Below are 21,225 nucleotides of genomic sequence, written 5' to 3' on the forward strand. Positions count from 1 at the left end.
CCAGAGTTCCCCCTTACATGGGAGTCTACGCCAGAGTTCCCCCTTACATGGGAGTCTACGCCAGAGTTCCCCCTTACATGGGAGTCTACGCCAGAGTTCCCCCTTACATGGGAGTCTACGCCAGAGTTCCCCCTTACATGGGAGTCTACGCCAGAGTTCCCCCTTACATGGGAGTCTACGCCAGAGTTCCCCCTTATATCAGATTTACTCCTTACATCAGAGTCTTTATCAGGGTCTTCTCACCCCTTACATCCAGGTCTTCATATGAGCCCCCTCACATCTATGTAACCATCAGGGTCCCCCATCAGCAGAGACCAACAGATCTGGCTCCTGTATCTGTGTTCCTGAGTTGCAGACCAGATAAAATCTTGTGGCGGGCCAGATGCGGCCTGCGGGCCATTGTTTGGAGACTCCCGATGTATAATAACAGGACTCCCCTGCAGGAGGATAGAGCTGCTGAACCATCATGGCTGATAGGTCTTATTTCCCATGATCCCTTGCTGCTGTAAACATGAATTTGGTTGATGCTGACCTTGGCCCCCCAGCTTGGCCCGTCCACCAGGCAAAGGATCAGCCATCCCAGCGCCGGTCATACAACAAAACAAAGCACCTGAAATAACGAGATGACACCGGGGAGTCGCTCTATTTTTACTCCGAGTCGCAGCGTCCCTTTTGGCTTCGCTGGGAATGACCTTTACTATTAATCTACGTAGCGGCAGCCAGCACCTAGACAGAGATAATGGCCAGAGGGCGCCCCCCCCCCCCCCCCGAGTGTCCCCGTCAGATTATTTTTATGACCGCCGTCCATTCCAGTCTTGGCAAGTCTTGGGGGCACCCCGGCCGATCGAGCATTGCTCCTCTCTGTCCTGCAGTATCCCCAGACCACACTTTTCCTCTGCTGCGGTCACTTTATGCTGGTGTCCAGCTCCAGATGTTTACACGGATGGTACCAAAGACGAAACGTGAGTAACTATTGGCTCGTAGACCCTGACTGAATGACATGTAGTCTGCTAAAGCACTGTGTATCATAAACAATGGCCATTAAAAAGAAAACAAAAATGCTTTCCACTTTTTTTTTTTTTCCTTCCTTTGCTATGTATCAGTTCTGCTGATCTCCTACGGCCTCTTTGCAGCTACTTTTTGGTCATGTGTACTGCTTCATGGCATGTCTCAGGGAAGGTTTCTTGATGATGACAAACTTGGACCATCCCTGTGTAATGTGTGTTGAAATGGCTACTTGTAGTCTCCGCTGGAAGCCAGTGGGATGGGGTGACAACCCAGGAGAACAGTTGGGGGACAGGGAGAGAGCGTTGTCAACTGATAAAAAAATTACACTTTTGGATCAAAAATTAAAGCCCAACAAAAAAAAGGTTCAACCTCCACCTATGGAAAGGCTTCTTTACAGAAAGAGCTGTGAAAACATGAAATAGACTTCCACGGGAGATTGTTCTGTCCTACTATGTAGATAGTTTAAAAAAAGATGGATGCTTTATGGGCAGCACAGTGGATAAATGGTTAACACTTCCACCTGGCAGTACTAGGGTCGTTGGTTTGAATCCCAACCATGGCACCACCTGCCTGGAGTTTGCATGTTCTCCTTGTGCCTGCGTGGGTTTCCTCCGGGTACTCCGGTTGCCTCCCACACTCCAAAGACATGCTGGTAGGTTAATTGGCTCCTGTCTACATTGGCCCTAGTATGTGTATGTATGAATGTGAGTTAGGGACCTTAGATTGTACACCCCTTGAGGGTTAGGGACTGATGGGAATGTACAATATATATGTATATTGCTGCGTAAATTGACGGCGCTATAGAAGTACCTGAAATAAAATAAATAAAACATTTTCAAAATGTACAAAATAAAACTACCTATTAATATTGATAAGGAGTAACTCCGGGGATTGTTGATCCAGGGAGAATCCAATGACCTTAGGGGACCAGGAAGGATTCTGTTGCTTGTTGGAGCAAATTGAGTTTTTCTGCCTGGATGGGTTTAGGAATCTGAGGATGCAGTTCATTTATTTATTTTTGTCTTTCATTTATTACAGGTACTTACAGTTAGGTCCATATATATTTGGACACAGGCACAATTTTCATACGTTTGGCTCTGTATGCCACCAGAATAAATTAAAACGAAACAAACCAAATGAATCTGATATGCAGACTTTCAGCTTTAATTCAAGGCGTTGAACATGAATATCAAGCATACATTTTAGGAACTAAAACCATTTGTATACACAGTCCCTCCATTTTCAGGACTCAAATGTAATTGGACAAATGAATATAATCATAAATCATTTTTAATATTTTGTTGAGAATCCTTTTTTATTATTATTATTATTATTATACAGTATTTATAAAGCACCAATAGTTCGCTCAGCGCTGTACATTACAAAGGGGGACAGAACATGTGACAGAACAATACCAATACAATGCAAAACATGAGGGGATCGAGGGCCCTGCTCTTTCCAGCTTACAGTCTAGGAGGGAGGGGATGGTGGTACAGGAGGAGATAGCTGTGGGGGATGGAGTGGTAGGAAGAGTGGAGGAGGTTGGCAAGTTAGCAGGGGGTGGGGTAGGCTTCCCTGAAGAGGTGGGTTTTCAGGGTGCGCCTAAAGGAGAGGAGAGTAGGTGATAATCTGATGGGTTGGGGCAGGGAGTTCCAGAGGATGGGTGACACCCTGGAGAAGTCCTGGAGGCGGGCATGGGAGGAGGAGACCAGGGAACTAGAGAGAAGGAGGTCTTGTGAGGAGTGGAGTATGCATGTTGGGTGGTACTTGGATATTAGGTCGGTGAAGTAGTTCGGGGCAGTATGGTGGATGGCTTTGTATGTCAGTGTTAGGATTTAAAATTTGATTCGTTGCGCAATTGGAAGCTAGTGGAGGGATTGGCAGAGGGGGGTGGCGGAAATGGAGCGGTTGGAAAGGTGAATGAGTCTGGCAGCCGTATTCAGGATGGACTGAAGTGGGGATAGCCTGTGGTGAGGCAGGCCAGTGAGGAGGGAGTTGCAGTAGTCGAGTCGTGATATGATGAGGGAGTGGATGAGCTGTTTAGTGGTTTCTGGGGTTAGGAACGTGCGGATTTTGGCGATGTTGCGGAGGTGGAGTCTGCATGAGCTTGTTAAAGATTGGACTTGGGGCTGGAAGGATAGGTTGGAGTCCAGAATGATACCAAGGACTCTGGTCTGCGGGGCGGGTTTGATGGTGGCGTTGTTGGACGTGATGGAGAAGTCAATGGGGGGTGGTGTCCGGGCTGGGGGGAAGACAAGAAACTCAGTTTTGGAGAGGTTCAGTTTAAGGAAGTGGAGCGACATCCAGTCTGATATGTCGCTCAGTAGGTGTGTGATTTGGCGGCGACTGAGGTGGGGGGTTGAGAGATAGATTTGTGTGTCGTCGGCATAGAGGTGGTAGTTGAAGCCGTGAGAGAGTATGAGTCGGCCAAGGGAGGAGGTGTAGATGGAGAAGAGAAGGGGCCTGAGGACGGAGCCTTGAGGGACCCCAACAGAGAGGGGGAGTGAGGGGGAGGTGGTAGCATTATAGGAAACGCTGAAAGAGCGTTGTGACAGGTAGGATGAGAGCCAGGAGAGAGCAGAATCTGAGGCCGAGGGAGTGTCGTTTTTTGAGGAGGAGGGGGTGATGGACTGTGTCAAAGGCTGCAGAGAGGTCAAGGAGTAGGAGCACTGAATAGTGGCCATTAGCTTTGGCGGTTAGCAGGTCGTTGGAGAGTTTAAATAAGGCAGTTTCGGTGGAGTGTAGGGGACGGAAGCCGGACTGTAGGGGATCAAGGAGGTTGTTGTCGTTGAGGTGAGAGCTTAGGCGGGTGAAGACTAGGCGCTCGAGGGGTTTGGATGTGAATGGGAGCAGGGAGATGGGTCTGAGGTTGTTTGGGTCATTGGGGGTCCAGGGAGGGCTTTTTAAGTATGGGGGTGATGTGTGCATGTTTCAGAGGGGAGGGGAAAGTGCCGGAGGAGAGGGAGAGATTAAAGATGATAGTGAGGGAGCGTAGGATGGAGGGGGAGGGAGGTCGTAGGAGTTGTGAGGGGATAGGGTCAAGGGGGCAGGTGGTGAGGCGGGCATCAGAGAGGATCTTGGAGACTTACTGGCAATGACTGCCTGAAGTCTGGAACCCATGGACATTACCAAAGACTGGGTTTCCTCCTTTCTGATGGTTTGCCAGGCTCTACCTGCAGCTGTCTTCAGTTGTGTTTTGTTTGTGGGTCTTTCTGCCTTTAGTTTTACCTTCAACAAGTGAAATGCATGCTCAACTGGGTTGAGATCAGGTGATTGACTCGGCCATTGCAGAATATTCCACTTCTTTTCCTTCAAAAGCTCCTGGGTTGCTTTTGCAGTGTGTTTTGGATGATTGTCCATCTGTACTGTGAAGTGCCGTCCAATCAACTTTGCTGCATTTGGCTGAATCTGGGCTGACAGTATCTCTCTAAACACTGCAGAATCCATCCGGCTCCTTCTGTCACATTATCAATAAACACCAATGACCCAGTGCCACTGGAAGCCATGCATGCCCATGCCATCACACTGCCTCCACCAAGTTTTACAGATGAAGCTGTGTGCTTTGGATCATGAGCTGCTCCAAGCCTTCTCCACACTTTTTTCTTCCCATCATTCTGGTACAGATTAATCTTAGTTTCATCCGTCCAAAGAATGCTTTTCCAGAACTGGTCTGGCTTTTTTAGATTTTTTTTGGCAAAGTCTAATCTGGCTTTTCTATTCTTCAGGCTTATGAATGGTTTGCACCTTGTGGTGAACCCTCTGTATTTGCTCTCATGAAGTCTTCTCTTGATTGTAGACTTTGACAATGATACGCCCACCTTCTGGAGAGTGTCCTTCGCTTGTCTGGATGTTGTGAATGGGTTTTTCTTTACCATAGAGAGGATCCTGCGATCATCCACCACTGTTTTCTGCCGTGGACATCCATGCCTTTTTATGTTGCTGAGCTCACTAGTACATTCTTCTTTCCTCAGAATGTACCAAACTGTTGATTTGGCCACTCCTAATGTTGCTGCGATCTCTCTGATGGATTTATTTAGTTTTCGAAGCCTTACAATGGCCTGTTTCACTTTCATTGACAGCGCCTTTGAACGCATGACGTAGGTTCACAGCAATAGATTCCAAATGCAAATACCGCACTTAGAATCAACTCCAGACCTTGCTTAATTACCTGCTTAATTGATGAAGAAATAACGAAGGAGTAGCCCACACCTGGCCATGAAACCGCTTTTAATTCCATTGTCCAACTATTTTTGGTACCTTGAAAAAGGGGGATGGTTAATCTTAAGAGCTGTAATTCCTAAACCCTTCCTCCAATTTGGATGTACATACCATCAAATTAAACCTGAGAGTGTGCACTATCAGCTCATATCCGTTATATAACTATAGCTTGAATATGTTTTGGTAAATACCTGAAAAAACTCTCTCTCTATATATCTATCTAGATAGATAGATAGATAGATAGATAGATAGAGATATATATATATATATATATATATATATATATTCAGTACAAAGGCGTTCCCAGCACTCACTCTCTCTCTCTATACATATACTGTTAGGTCCATATATATTTGGGCACAGGCACAATTTTAGTTTTTTTCAGGTATTTACCAAAACATATTCACCAAGCATATTCAAGCTCTCTCTCGCTATATGTAAAAAATTTTTTTTAGCTCTTCAAGCGATAAATAGAGGTTTTATAACCTGAGTAGTTCCATGTGAAATCCACATAGCCGTCTATTATATGCATCTCTCCTCTGCTTTATATTTATTCAGTGTTCCCTGTAATTCAGCAGCAGTTTATAAGCTGAGTGGGAGCCAGGACTTGTTACCATGGTGTGGGATGTATTATACCTTTTGTTGTCCACATTATAATGATTTTAAAAGAACCCTTCAGGAAAATATTACCACAAATCAGATTATTACTACGTGCTATTCATACAGATAGATCAGAGCCAAATATCAATGTGCTCACCATTGTTGTACAAGAACAGCCCCTCTGCTCCCTAAACTTTACTACAGTACATGTTATTATTTAATAGGAGAGGCATTATAGATTTGTTATATCTTGCATTTGTGACATCTTTGCTTTTCAAATATCATTTATATTTTATAAGATAGCACTCTCTCGCTCTCAAAAGACTGTATCATATATATATATATGTTTTTTAGGTAGTTACCAAAATATATTCAATCTATATATAAAAAAAACCCAAAAAACATATACATACACATATATATATATATATATATATATATATATATATATAATCTGTACAAAGGTGTTCCCAACACTCTTTCTCTCAAGCAAGCTATTGATCATTCTTATAGGAATGCTGCTACCGTCTAACATATAATCTATATCTTACAGGACTTGACTACACTCCAAATGTACTTTCGTCTGCTATGATCCAAATATAAAATATATTATAGAACAGTTCTCTAACATCTAATTTGTCATTTTAAAGAGGCATTCTCTAATATACAAATATATTATATTACAGCAGAGTTCTCTACTATCCTAATATTCTATAATATACAGGATTTATCTTCTGTCCCAATACATTATATTATAGTGGAGTTTTCTATTACCCAACTATATTTTATTATAAAAGAGTTCTCTACTATACTAATACTGTATATCTTGTAGAGGAGTTCTCTTCTATCCCAATATATTATAAATGAGTTCTCTACTGTCCCAATATATTATATTAAAGAAGAGTTCTCTACTCCCATTATATTTTATTATACAGACGTTCTATACATTACTATATAGAGGAGTTCTCTTCCATTCCAATATATTATAGAGAAGATCTTCACTATCCCAATATATTATATCATAGAGGGATTCTCTGCTATCCCAATATATTATAGAGAAGATCTTCACTATCCCAATATATTATATCATAGAGGGATTCTCTGCTATCCCAATATATTATAGAGAAGATCTTCACTATCCCAATATATTATATCATAGAGGGATTCTCTGCTATCCCAATATATTATAGAGAAGATCTTCACTATCCCAATATATTATATCATAGAGGGATTCTCTGCTATCCCAATATATTATAGAGAAGATCTTCACTATCCCAATATATTATAGAGAAGATCTTCACTATTCCAATATATTTTTTTCAGCGTTAGAGCGTTTTTTAAAAACTCTACTACAAACCCACTAGTCCTGTGTTTTTTTCCAGCCAAAAAAACGTCCCAGCAAAAAACGTTGATTACAGTCTATGTGTGTATGGACACATAGGATAACATGCTGGCTGTAGAAAAAAAAAAACGTAAAAAGGCAAAAACAGCCGCTGTAAAAACATCCAGTGTGTATGAGGACTCAATGTGAATGAGGCCTGATATATTAGGGGGGTAAGGTCAATACTTTCCAGTTGTGAAATCTGTATATATGGGCAGCACAGTGGCTAAATGGTTAGCACTTCCACCTGGCAGTACTCGGGTCGTTGATTCAAATCCCAACCACGGCACCACCTGTCTGGAGTTTGCATGTTCTTCCTGTGCCTGCGTTGGTTTCCTCTGGGTACTCTAGTTTCCTCCCACACTCCAAAAACATGCTGGTAGGTGAATTGGCTCCTGTCTAAATTGTCCCTAGTATGTGTATGTATGAATGTGAGTTAGGGACCTTAGATTGTACACCCCTAGAGGGTTAGGGACTGATGTGAATGTATAATATATATATATATATATATATATATATATATATATATATATATATATAAAGCGCTGCGTAAATTGACAGCGCTATATAAGTACCTGAAATAAATATATAAAGCACATCAAGCTGTACATTATTGTTATTATACAGGATTTATATATTATTATTATACAGGATTTATATATTATTGTTATTATACAGGATTTATATATTATTATTATACAGGATTTATATATTATTGCTATTATACAGGATTTATATGGCGCCAACAGTTTGCTCAGCGCTTTACAATATAACGGGAGACAATACAGTTCAATACAAGAGGGAAAGGAGGGCTCTGATCCTGGGAGCTTACAATCTACATAACCTCACCATACGCGGTAGACTTTCTATAATGATATCAGAGCCTAGAAACCAATGAATGTGAGATATGTTCTCTCTCAAAAATGTTTTGGAAATCTGGAAGGATCAAACTTTTTTTTTTTCGTAGAAAAGGCACCATTGGTTTGGCCCTCAGCCAGCCTCCCCTTGTCCGGTGATGTCTTTAGCAGCCGTATCTCCGGAAGCTATATTCCACTCGGTAGGAGATAAGGCCATGACGGGTTTGGATGCTTGGAGCGAAGCCCGATAAACACATTCCTCCATTATCTCCCGAACACAATACTTACAAGATCCAAACACGGCTGGGAGAGTTTTTTTTTTTTCCTAAAGTTGGACAGAAGGGATTTGGCTAGATGGTAGGTTGTTACAGTGAGAAAATGGGAACGTTATATCAAGAGTCGCCTCTCCACCGATCGATTCGCCTGGCAACGGGAGGGTTTAGCGTCTCGGATTACATCAAAAAATTTGCGGTAATGACTTCCCATGTTTGAATTTTTTGGGTCAACCTTTATAGAGGGGCGGACAAAAAAATCTAGGATCCAGTCAGTTGACATGAAGTGGCAGTTGGAATTGGGTCTCCATAAAAGCAACTTTTTTTTTTTTTTGCAGGGTCTAAGTATCTGAGGAGCCATTTTCAACCAGAGAAACATTTGTAGGGCCCCTCAATCTCTCAACTTTTCTTTAAGGGGCTTATTTTAGCAGCTGACCAACAAATTCCAACCCAGCCCATTGACTAATGTCTTGGCGTGCCCAATCGAACACATGGATGTGTGAATCTGTGGTTGTCTTCGGTCTGTGGGCGCTTTAAGAGGCAGCAAGTGCTTCTGAATAGCTGGGCAACATTAAATTACTGGCTCAAAAATGAGAGGCCCATGTCATTTCGCAGCTGTGTCACCTGCTTGGCTCCTGGAATTTGTCCTTGTTTATGGAATTTTTGTTCACTTATTATTTTGTAGCAAAATATTTTTTAAAATGTATTTTTACTTTCAAGGTTGTTGGTATTTTTAAAAATGTGTTTTTTTTGGTTTTTTTTGTAAAGGTTGTTTTGAATCATAAAGGAAATGATGGGATGAATGAGATTCATGAGATAAAGAACAAAATATTGGCTAAACCACAGCTTGGAGTTATGTAGAGAGAGCCTAATGTACCACTGATTCTGCACACAGCCATATAATGTAATACAAAGACATATTGGGCAGTATAATGTGGGCATACTGGGCTGTATGACCAAAACATGGGCACATTTGATGTTACAATGTAAAATGTGGAAGCACTGGGCAGTGTAACTTAAAATATGGACTATTGGACTGTATAACGTACAATATATTGGACCATAGAACATAAAATATGGGCTTATGGGGCTGTATAATGCAACATGTGGTTGTATAATGTAAATATGGATGCATGGGGCTATATAGTAAAATATGGGTATGTTGGGCTGTATAATGCAAAACATGGTTGTTTTGGGCTGTCTAATATAAAATATTGGCTGTATAATGTAAATATGGGTGCATAGGGCTATATATTGTAAAACATGGGCATACCGGGCTGTATAACACAAACCATGGGTGTATTGGGCCGCATTATGCAAAATGCAGGTGTATTGGGCCGTATAATGTAAAATATGGGCATGTTGGGCTGTATAATGCAAAACATAGTTGTTTTGGGCTGTATGATGTAAAATATTAACTGTATAATGTAAATATGGGTGCATAGGGCTATATAGTGTAAAATATGGGCATACTGGGCTGTATAACACAAACCATGGGTATATTGGGCCGCAATTTTGCAAAATGCAGGTGTATCGGGCTGTATAATGTAAAATATGGGCATATTGGGCTGTATAAAATAAAATATGGGCATACTGGGCTGCATAACAAAAATGATGGGTGTATTGTGCTATATAACATACTTTATGGTCACATTGGGTCATGTAATGTAAAATGTGGGAGCACCGGGCAATATAACCTAAAAATTGGGCATATTGGGCTGTATAATTTAAAATATGGGTATATTGGACGGTATAACTAAAATATGGTTGTATTAGATCATCAAATGTAAAATAGTGGCTGTATAGGGCCAACTAATGTAAAATATGAGCATATTGGGCTGTTTAACACACATTATGGATGTATTGGGCTGCATTACTTAAAATATGGGTGTATTGGGCCGTATTATGGAAAATATGGGCATACTGGGTTGCATAACGCAAAATGTGGGTGTATTGGGCTGTAGAACGTAAAATATTGGTGCATAGGGCTATATAGTGTAAAGTATGGGCATACTGGGCTGTATAACACAAACTATGGGTGTATTGGGCCATATAATGTAAAATATGGGCATGTTGGGCTGTATAGATTAAAATATGGGCATACAGGGCTGCATAACACAAATGATAGGTGTATTGTGCTATATAACATAAATTATGGGTGTACTGGGCTGTATAACATAAATTATGGGTGTGCTGGGCTGTATAACATAAAATATGGATATATTGGGCTATATAACATAAAATATGGATGTACTGGGCTGTATACCATAAAATATGGATGTACTGGGCTGTATACCATAAAATATGGGTGTATTGGGCTGTATAACATAAAATATGGGTGCATTGGGCTGTATAACATAAAATATGGGTGTACTGGCCTGTATAGATAGGGTGATGAGGGATTAGACCCCCTGTCAGGATGTTTTTGCTGTCTGTGCCCCAGTTAGGGAGATTCACCCTCTCTGCTGCTCCTGTTTACTATCACGGAGAGAAAATCCAAAATGTTGGGTTGTCACCAGAGCAGGAATAGGGGGGAAATCTTCCAATGGGGACACTCGTTCTGGTGACAACTGGGGATTCCCTCACTGTGGAAGGATTTCCTCTCACTTCCTGTTTTAGATAAGGGATAGGAAGTAAATATAAATCTCTCCAGTGGGACAGAGAAAAAAAAACTGACAGGGGTTATTACCCTTCTTCATCCAAAATGAAAGGAGAGTCTTTTAGTTCTACTTTAACTGCTTTCCCACCATCCTATAGCAGATATACTGCTACAGGACGGCAGGGCTGTGCAAAAACGCACGCACGCACGCACGCACGCACGCACGCACGCACGCACGCACGCACGCACGCACACACACACACACACACACACACACACACACACACACACACACACACTGTGTGTGATTTTGCATCTCCGGGCAGGGGGCATGCGTGAGCTCTACCCCCACTGCCATTGGTGGCCTCGGCTGTCGATCACCAGGTCCCAGCGGGTGATTCCCCGGCAGCACCTGGCAATCACCGAGTACCACTGACAGGGGAGAGACCTGTATGTAAACAGTACAGACCTCTCCCCTCCCTGTCATCTCCTGCACACTGCTTTGTATGGCTCTGCATAGCAGTATAAAACACTCCCAGCACACAGTTAACCCTTTGATCACCCCTCTTTTTATTAGCACTGATCACTGTATTGGTGTCACTGGGGATGTCAGTGACACCAAGTCAGTTCCTCCCTGTGTCAGAATGCCCGCTGCAGGCCCGCTATAAGTCGCTGATCGCCGCCATTACTAGTATAAAAATAAACTTCCAATATCTATTCCGCCATTTGTAAACACTATAACTTTCACGTACACCAATTAATTTACACGTATTGGTGTCACTGGGGATGTCAGTGACACCAAATCAGTTACATTTCCATCAGTTGTACTCTGAACATTACATACTCCTGTACTCTTTGTACATTGCATATTTCTGACCACTGCATTCTGTACATTACATACTCCTGACTCCTGACCTCTCTGTACATTGCATACTCCTGACCCCTGCATTCTGCATAGTACATACTCCTGACTCCTGTACTCTCTGTAAATTGCATACTCCTGACCCCTGCATTCTGTATATTACATACTCCTGACCCCTGCATTCTGTATATTACATACTCCTGACCCCTGCATTCTGTACATTACATACTCCTGTACTCTCTGTACATTGCATACTCCTGTCCCCTGCATTCTGTACATTGCATACTCCTGACCCCTGCATTCTGTACATTACATACCACTGACCCCTGCACTTTGACCTGATTTTCTTAAGAAAACTGTATAGAGTGATACATTGTACCTAATATACAGAAATATATATTTTGGGTTTGCATACACCTTGCTCCTATACATATGTGAAATTGCAGCAAGATACAAGTGATTTTCCTGCCATCATAATACACTATTTCACCTTTTGTTAGTTGGCAATTAGCTCCACAACAAAAAACAGAACACACTGAATGGAAATGACTCTTATGAAGGCGGGTGGCATGCAGACAACATGCAGGACAAATAGGCACCCTTTGCTGTAAAGGAGGATGGGGGGGGGGGGGTTAATTTAATTCAATGTTTTCCAAAAGCCATTCAGGGCGTTCATTACCGAAACATCAAAGTGGCGTACAAGCGGGACCTGTGCGCTCCCAGATCGAGCTTCACATGGCATCGCTCGTATTGTCCGCAGTCCTGGGCATTGTGTTTATATAGAGAGCGCATAATGGGCGTCATATAATTACAGAACAAGATCCACAGAGAATGGAGAGAGTATGAAAGACGACTTGTTGTAATTCACAGTCTGACGAGTAATTATCTCTGTCTTAGACAGTACGGACTTCAAAGAAGACAGAAACAGGAACCTTTTGATTGAAGTCAGTAAAAAAAATAAAAAATACTAGACCGATCGTTAAACCTGAGCTCAAGGCTAACATCTAAATCTGAGGTTGATATATACCAAAGGGATTTGCTTTACTTGCCAAACAAGTTGTATTTCTATCCATCCAGTCCTTGGATTCGTCCAGCTATGACAACATCATCTGATTGGTGACCTGAGCTATCTCTGCTGTAGTAATGCAATACAGTTTGGTCACCTCTCCCACGTGGCAGAAAAATATATTTGAAATATATTTTAAAAATATTCTTCCCAAATATATTGCCATACATTTGAAATACTACACTTTTGGCCATATTCAATATATTTCAATAAAAAAAATAAATATATATATATGTGTATATATATATATATGTATATGTATGTATACACTGCATTTTGAAATGTGTTTTTATTACAAAATATATGACAAGTATTTTTAAAAATACATTTCAAATATAAAAAAGTAAAATCCCACAAAACCGCGCTCTCACTCAACCTTCTCATATACCAAAACTAATAAAACCAACATATATGTGAATATAAATGACATATATAAAAAATTATAAAATAATAAATGAAATAAATAAAAATTAAATAAAAATAAACTGCCACCAAATAAAGTGGAAATATGTTTCAAAAAAATATAAAATAAAATATATATAAAATTTAAATCAAACAAGAAGTCCACTAAGTAAAGTTATATATATAATCTTTCTTCAATGAAGATATGGATTCTTTCTCCAATAGAAATATTTTCTCCACAAATGTGAATATTTCAGTGCTCAACACCCCATCAAAGAGCTAACTCACCAGATACTGGTGATAAAAATATTATATATGTAATTTGGACTTTACTTAGTGGACTTCTTGTTTGGTTTAAATATATATATATTTATTTGGTATATTTTTTTTTTTTGGCACATATTTGCACTTTATTTGGTGGCAGTTTTATTTTTATTTAATTTATTGTTTATAATGTTATAATTTTTTATATATGTCATTGATATTCACATATATATTGGTTTTACTAATTTTGGTATATGAGAAGGTTGAGAGCGCTGTTTTGTGGGATTTTCTATTTCACTTTTTATATATTGTTTAACTAAGTTGAAAATAGCAGCTCTAATTGAAATATTTATCTAGATTATCACATTCACGATGTTAGAGGAGCGATGTTATAGGCTCTTGGATATATTGGTAGTTATATCATTACTATTCTTTTGCCTATATATCTAACATTTCAAATATACTGTACGTCTTTAAAAATACAAATCTACATTTTTGGAATGTATTTACAAATTTATGTTAAAATTACTTTTTTATATGTTAAAAAATATATAAATATAAATATAAAAAAAGAATATATTTAAAAAATATGGCCCCCTAGTTCCAGTGAAGGGAACTCTTAAGGCATCAGCATACCAAGACATTTTGGACAATTTCATGCTCCCAACTTTGTGGGAAGAGTTTGGGGATGGCCCCTTCCTGTTCCAACATGACTGCGCACCAGTGCACAAAGCAAGGTCTATAAAGACATGGAGGAGCCAGTTTGGGGTGGAGGAACTTGACTGGCCTGCAGAGTCCTGACCTCAACCCCATAGAACACCTTTGGGATGAATTAGAGCGGAGACTGTGAGCCAGGCCTCCTCCCCCGACATCAGTGCCTGACCTGACAAATGTGCTTCTGGAAGAATGGTCCAACCTTCCCATAGACACCCTCCTAAACCTTGTGGACGGCCTTCCCAGAAGAGTTGAAGCTGTTATTGCTGCAAAGGGCGGGGCCAACTCAATATTGAACCCTACGGACTAAGACTGGGGGGCCATTAAAGTTCATTATTGAGTTTGCAACTTCTTTATCTTTTAACCCTTGCCTATGTTCCAGTTTAAGCTGGTGTTGCATCTTCCTTTACATAGAAACACACAGCCCCAGGAGCGGACTGACCATTTGGGAACTCGGGCACTGTCCGGGGTCAGTAGGGGGCCCCATGAGATGCCCCTGGTACCTTTTTGTAGGCTTTTTTGGGTGTGGTTTGAGTGTACGCAAGGACACAGGGGCCCCATAATCTCCTATTGCCTGCGGGCCCCATGAGTTGTCAGTCCACCCCTGAACAGCCCCCTAACCTAGGATGGCAAGACATTCCGCTTCTCCTCACTCCTTCCTTCTACAAGCTAACAGACTGGCTCTGGACTGCACTGTCCTCTGTTAACTATTCTCTGAAGTTCAGGGAAGCAGCACTGAGAGATCAGGAGCATAGAAAATCATAAACTGTGAATAGAATTTTAAACAAAACGTTTACTGGGGAATGTCTATTTTTTCCCCCTAATGTGTAAACCTAAAAGCACTGAGAGTTTAATATGACTTTACACAGAATTACAATTTGTTCGATATAACGGTTCCTGTTTTATGTATTTTGATATGTACTTTTCTGTTCCTGTAAAAAGCACTTGAGGCAGGATGAGGCGAGGAGACGTCTTTTGTCTGTCACATCCGAGCCTCATACAACTAGAGCCGCTGTAAATCGATGTAATGAAGTTCTGTTTGGTAAATAAAGAATATAATCTTTTTGGCTTTGGAGGTTTTAATTGAAGAGTTTTGAAAGAAAATAGAAGTATGACGGCTCAATTTCCCACCAAGGGGGTTCGGAGGAAACCGCAAATACGATATTTAATTCGTCAATTCTGAAGGAGGAAAAAGGCGAGAAAATGTGACGAATCAATCCCAAAGTGAGACATTGTACCATTGTATTGTAGATGGCGTATCGGGATTGGCTGCATGATCAGAATCTCCAAGTAACAGAGCGACCCGCCATCACACATCCACACTGTTAGGACGAGGGATTCAATGTTGTCGTCTTTTATTGAAGATGTTTCATAAAGAAAATAATCATTGGAGCCAATTCATCCGATTAGTTCAGTATTTGTACCAAGTCTCCCACTGGGCAATTATGTTTCAGAATCCAATGAGCAGGACTTTTCAAGGTACCAAGAAGTTGTGTGAATACACATTTTATATTAAATATATTTTATTTACATACAGCAAGAGGCCCTATATTTTCAGTCAAAGGGCCACATTATATATTTTACAAATATTTGTGGGTTGAAAAATATCAGTCCCCCGTTACATCAGGGTCTCCATCAGAGTCCACCCTACATTAGCATCCCCTTCAGGGTCTCCCTGTACATCAGGGTGCCCATCAGAGTTCCACCACCTACATCCAGGTCGCCATCAGAGTCATCCTTACATTAGGGTCCCCATTAAAGGTCCCCTTATATTAGGGTCCCCATCAGAGTTCCCCTTATATCAGGGTTCCATTTAACCCTCTCTGGCATATTCCCGAGTGTAGCTCGGGGTAAAGTTTCAGCACCACAAGCGGTAACCCTGAGCTACACTCAGGAATACACTGCAGCGTTGCTCCGGGATCTCTTCTTCACTTACCTTGTCCTGCGCTCCCACGATGTCCCCCCTGCAGTGTCCCCGGCCATGTCCTCCGGCCAATGCCAGCATCTGTCTTCCGGGTTCCGTTCCCTGTGACGTCGGGACGTACGGGGGACGGAACTGGCGGGAAATTTGAAAATGACAAAAAGTGACATTCACTAAATACACTAAAATCACATAGTGTAACATTCCTGTATCAAACCATTTCACATACATTTTGTCCCGAGTGCTTTGTCCTGCGCCCTGCCTGCATTTTTACTGTTCTTTCTGCCTGGAAACTGAGAAACATCCATGGCGTCCAAAAAGCGTCCCTTTAGGTCAAAAGCGGTTTTAGACCGGCTAGAGAACAGCGATAGTAAATCAGAACCACTTGCAGAATTGAGTGATAATGATTCGTGGGGGAAATTCATCATCGGACACTGAAAACGATTCTGCGACTTTGCTCAGTGATGTGCGAACTTGGCGCTATATTTCACATTTCAGTGTTTTTGGTTTGATTACTTTATTGAATTAAATGTATTATTATTATTATTATTTATGATTATTTATTATATTATAATTTATGATTTCGTGTTCCAAGTTTTATCATACCCGGGATGTTTACTAGATTCTTGTTCGGACAGATTTCAGTGAGTTATTCCTAAGAATTACAGGCCTACAATAAAAAAACATATTTCCATTGAAAATAATGTACCGCTTTGAGCACAGAAATACTGACATAATCAGACTGCTAGGGAGGATAACCAGTTCTTGACCGTGCTATAGCCCAGAACTGTGCCCCCTGGATGTGCTCTGTGATTGCTGTGTCTTTTGGACACAGCTGATCAAAGATTGTGGTAAAGGGCCAATCACAGCTGCCCTTTACCATGTGATCAGCTGAGTCCAATCACAGCTGATCACATTGTAAACAGACCTGCTGGTTATCAGCGGTCCTTTCCTCAGGCTGTCACAGCATGAAGCAGGGGTGGACTGACCATTTGGACACTCGGGCACCGCCCGAGGGCCTGGGGTCAATAGGGGGCCCCATGAAATGTCCCTGGTACCTTTTTATAGGCTTTTTTGGGTGTGCTTTGAGTGTGGGCAAGGACACAGGAGCCCCATGATCCTGTATTGCCGGGGGGCCCCAGTCCACCCCTGACATGAAGAGAGGAAAGCCAGTAACTGGCGAATGTGGCATTTACACTGATTATCAGTGTAGCGCAAGCAGTGCCTATCAGTGCTGCCCATCAGTGCTGCCTTTCAATACCCATCAGTGCCACCTATCAGTGCCCATCAGTGTTGCTTATCAGTGCCTAACAGTGACGCCTAACAGTGCTGCCTATCAGTGCCCATCAGTGATGTCTATCAGTGCAGCCTCAGCAGTGCCCATCAGTGATGTCTATCAGTGCAGCCTCAGCAGTGCCCCCTCAGCAGTGCCCATCAGTGCAGCCTCATCGGCGCACATCGGTGAAGGGGAAAAGTTACTTATATGCAAAAATTTATAACAGCAACTAAGAAAAACTTTTTTCTTCAAAATCTTCAGTTTTTTGAACAGGCGATCAAATACCACCAAAAGAAATCTCTATTTGTGGGGGAAAAAGGACAAAAAATTACTTGGTGTGCAGCTTTTCCATGACCGCACAATTGTCAGTTAAAGTAACGCAGAGCCATATTGCAAAAAAAAAATGGCCTGGTCAGGAAGGGGGGTAAATCCTCTGGAGGGCAAGTGGTTAAAGCCCCTACCACCCCCTTCACAGCCCGGCACTCCAGTGGGTACTGGTGAAAAAGAGCAGAGAGCTGGTCACTGACAGTGTACGTAGGGGGAGAACTGAGAGATCAGCGGTGTTTGATCGCTCAGTTCTCAGTGTAGAGGCAGCGGAGGACAGATGCAGCATCGGATCAATGCTGAATCCACCTAGGTGAATACATTTATTTTGTAGAAAGCCCATGCTTCTCTGCTAAGGTAAAAAAAAACCCTTTTGACTTTAGAAGTACTTTAATTTGGAGCATGGCAGAGGAATAGTCAGTCAAACTACTACAGCAATGGGAATGGAATAATGACCCGGTCATGAAGGGGTATACATAGGCTGCTACTGAAGTGGTTAAGAGCTGAGCTTGGTCACAAAGGCCAGAATAGTCACTGGTGTCCCCTAGGTTCGGAATTTGGCATCTTCTGGAATGGTAGGACATGATTTACAGTAGGTAGTGGAGTACAGGGGAGGAGGGATGGGGAGAAATAAGAAGAGGAAAACAAAGATAACATATAATAGAGGATAAGAGGAGAAAGAATACAAAACGTGGGGGTTGGGTGGTTGGAATATTATTTTCATGCTATTTTGTATATAATACACATCACTCAGTTGTGTCTCAAGGCTTTCAGTGGGTCTCTGGCACCTCGCCTTGCCAGCAGGAGACTGTTGTGTCACGGCCAAGATACAGAGGTGGAAGCCATATGGTTTTTATTGCAGGGCGTCCAATAAACGTGAACACGCTCATGCATTAGCTCACTTTTAGTCCAGCTGGATATCAGCGCGTTATCAGTCACCAATAAACATTTTCTTCCAACCACAAAATGATTATGAATGTCCCTACTGAGGGTTCAGGAATTAACCACTTGCCATCTAGTTCTCTTCAGTACCAGAACAGGTTTGTCTAGCTCCCAGAGCAACGATGCAGAATTGTGCCTCCCTCCTCCGCTGCTAATGCATGCCATAAAATAGGAGTACAGCCCTGCATCCATTCTCCGCTCCATTACTCTGGCTGCCCATGGGTGGTGTGCATTGCACATGCACGGTCAATCGCTTGCTTTCGAGAGCTAGATGGTAGCTACGCATGCACACAGTGTTTGTCATTTCAGCTGTGGGTTGATGGGGTGGAGAGTGGGCATGCTGGAGTATAGTGTGACAGCAGTAGCTGTCAGGGCAGACATGGAGCCATGGCCCACTAGTTGCCAGCCACTAAACTAAAGGATGCATGTGGGTGCCTCTCCCCAATGAAAAAGGTTAACTACTTGGCGACCGACTTTATTTCTACGTGGCTGCTCTGAGCAGAATCATGTATATATGTGATTCTGCTTTTCTGGGTAGGAGGCACACGCCCGCCCACCTACCTGTGCTGTCATTGACTCCCTTACTTGTCAGTCACCAGGTCTCAGCAAGCGATTCATGGTTGGGACCCGGTGATAGGCAGAACAACTGATAGGAAAGAGATCTGTGAATGTAATCAACACAGATATCTCACCTGTAAATGGAGATGTGCCGGTTTTTATCTCCCTGCAACGCAGGGAATAAAAACCAGCACATCCTATAGTAAAAGAGCACACCCATAACATTCCATAATAGACTGTTAATCCTTTGCTCACCCTAGATGTTAACCCCATCCTGCCTAGTGCCTTTGGTACAGTGACAGTGCTTTTTATTAGCACTGATGACTGTATTAGTATTACTAGTTAGTCAGTTCCCACCCAGTGTCAGTAGGTGTCAGAATGCCTGTTGTACCATCACAGTCCCGCTATAAGTCACTGATCGCCGCCATTACTAGTCTAAAAAAAAGAAAAATTCCAGTATCTTTGACATTGTTTGTAGATGCTATAATTTTCATGCAAACCAATCAATATACACTTATTGGGATTTTTTTTTTTACCAAAGACATGTAGCAGAATATTGATTGACCTAAATTTATGAAGAATTTTTTATTTTTTTTTATTAGATATCTTTTACAGCAAAAAGTAAAAAATATTGTTTTTACAATTTTCGGTCTTTTTTCACTTATAGTATAAAAAAAAAAAAATTAAAGGTCTATTTGTGTGAAAAAAATTATATAAATGTTATTTTCAGGACCGCACAATTGTCAGTTAAAGTAATGCAGAGCCGTATTGCAAAAAAGATGGCCTGGTCATGAAGGGGAGTAAATCTTCTGGTGGGCAAGTGGTTAATATAATGGAGGAAGAACGGTTACATAAAGAGGAGAGGGAAACCACCTATAACCCTCTGAAGAAGTCCACTCAGGACAAAATGTGTTGGACTATTAGGCAATCTCTGGATATGATGGGCCATGCCTGCATGGTGTGTTGTATGCCACTTGTATTCTCCCACAAAAGGCCCATGTAAAAAGGCAACAATGCAATAGTACAGTTGTCACCCCATAACAGGAAATGCTTGTGCAAGGGCACTCTACTGGCAATATTTCAATTATTTTTACTGTAGACCTACATTAAGTCACTTGTTGTCCTCTTATACTGTCAGCCCAATTGTGATGTCTTCGACCCTTCTGCAAGGCCATAATGAAGGGGCTATTATCTTGCAAATGGTTTCCACTTTTTGTTTTTTATATCCCCCATGATCAAGAATACATTGGTGGATACCATCATTGATGGGCGGAGTTGTGAATTCTGGTGGGGAGATTTCATAACTAGTGCCCCAACAGACGTAAGAAGAGAGTCAACCAACCTGCCAGTACAATAGCCATTTTTGAATGGACTTGACCTTTACCCTAGGTTCACATCTATGCAGGTGGTGCTGCTGTGGATCCGCAGAAAATCCATGCAGCTGCACCACCCGCACAGAGAATTGCGGACGCATGGGCAGGTGCCATTAGTTCTAATTGCACGCCAACCATGCTGGAAAACGTAACCGTACTGGAAACCCATTTTCCCATGCGGGCTGCGTTTTCAAAAGTGACGACTTTCTCTGCGTGTCACGGGTACGGGTGTCTATTCAAATGAATGGGCTCTTGTGCCCATGCAAAAAACGCGGCCCGTACGGCCGCATAGATGTGAACCGGGGGTTAAACCTTTCTTCAGCACGCTTGTTTCTTGCGGATATAGTTGCAGCAGTGATCGCATGCAAAACATGTGACAGACTGGTTGTACTGAAGTTGATTGATAGATCAGCTTCAGTACAACCCAGGGGCGGACTGACAACTCATGGGGCCCCCGGGCAATAGGGGATCATGGGGCCCCTGTGTCCTCAACCACACTCAAACCACACCCAAAAAAGCCTATGAAAGGTACCAGGGGCATCTCATGGGGCCCCCTACTGACCCCGGGTCCTCGGGCAGTGCCCGAGT

At 42.0% G+C, this 21,225-nt stretch overlaps 1 protein-coding gene across 2 annotated transcripts in view; it reads left to right on the forward strand.

Moving 5' to 3' along the window:
- The first annotated feature begins 809 nt into the window (after window positions 1–809).
- MYLK3 (myosin light chain kinase 3) overlaps window positions 810–21,225 on the forward strand; it is an 86,262-nt gene continuing 65,846 nt past the window's right edge. The window contains exon 1 of one of the 2 annotated variants that reach the window (XM_089661448.1): window positions 810–962. In XM_089661448.1, the coding sequence (XP_089517574.1) occupies window positions 912–962 (51 nt within the window). In that variant the 5' untranslated portion in view covers window positions 810–911. Of the gene's footprint in view, window positions 963–8,400; window positions 8,536–21,225 lie in introns of those variants that run through there. The other variant, XM_089661447.1, reaches the window with a different exon arrangement.

Source organism: Staurois parvus, unplaced genomic scaffold, assembly GCF_062004578.1.
Source record: "Staurois parvus isolate SC_StPar_1 unplaced genomic scaffold, SC_StPar_1.0 ptg001339l, whole genome shotgun sequence".
NCBI classification, from domain to species: Eukaryota; Metazoa; Chordata; class Amphibia; order Anura; family Ranidae; genus Staurois; species Staurois parvus.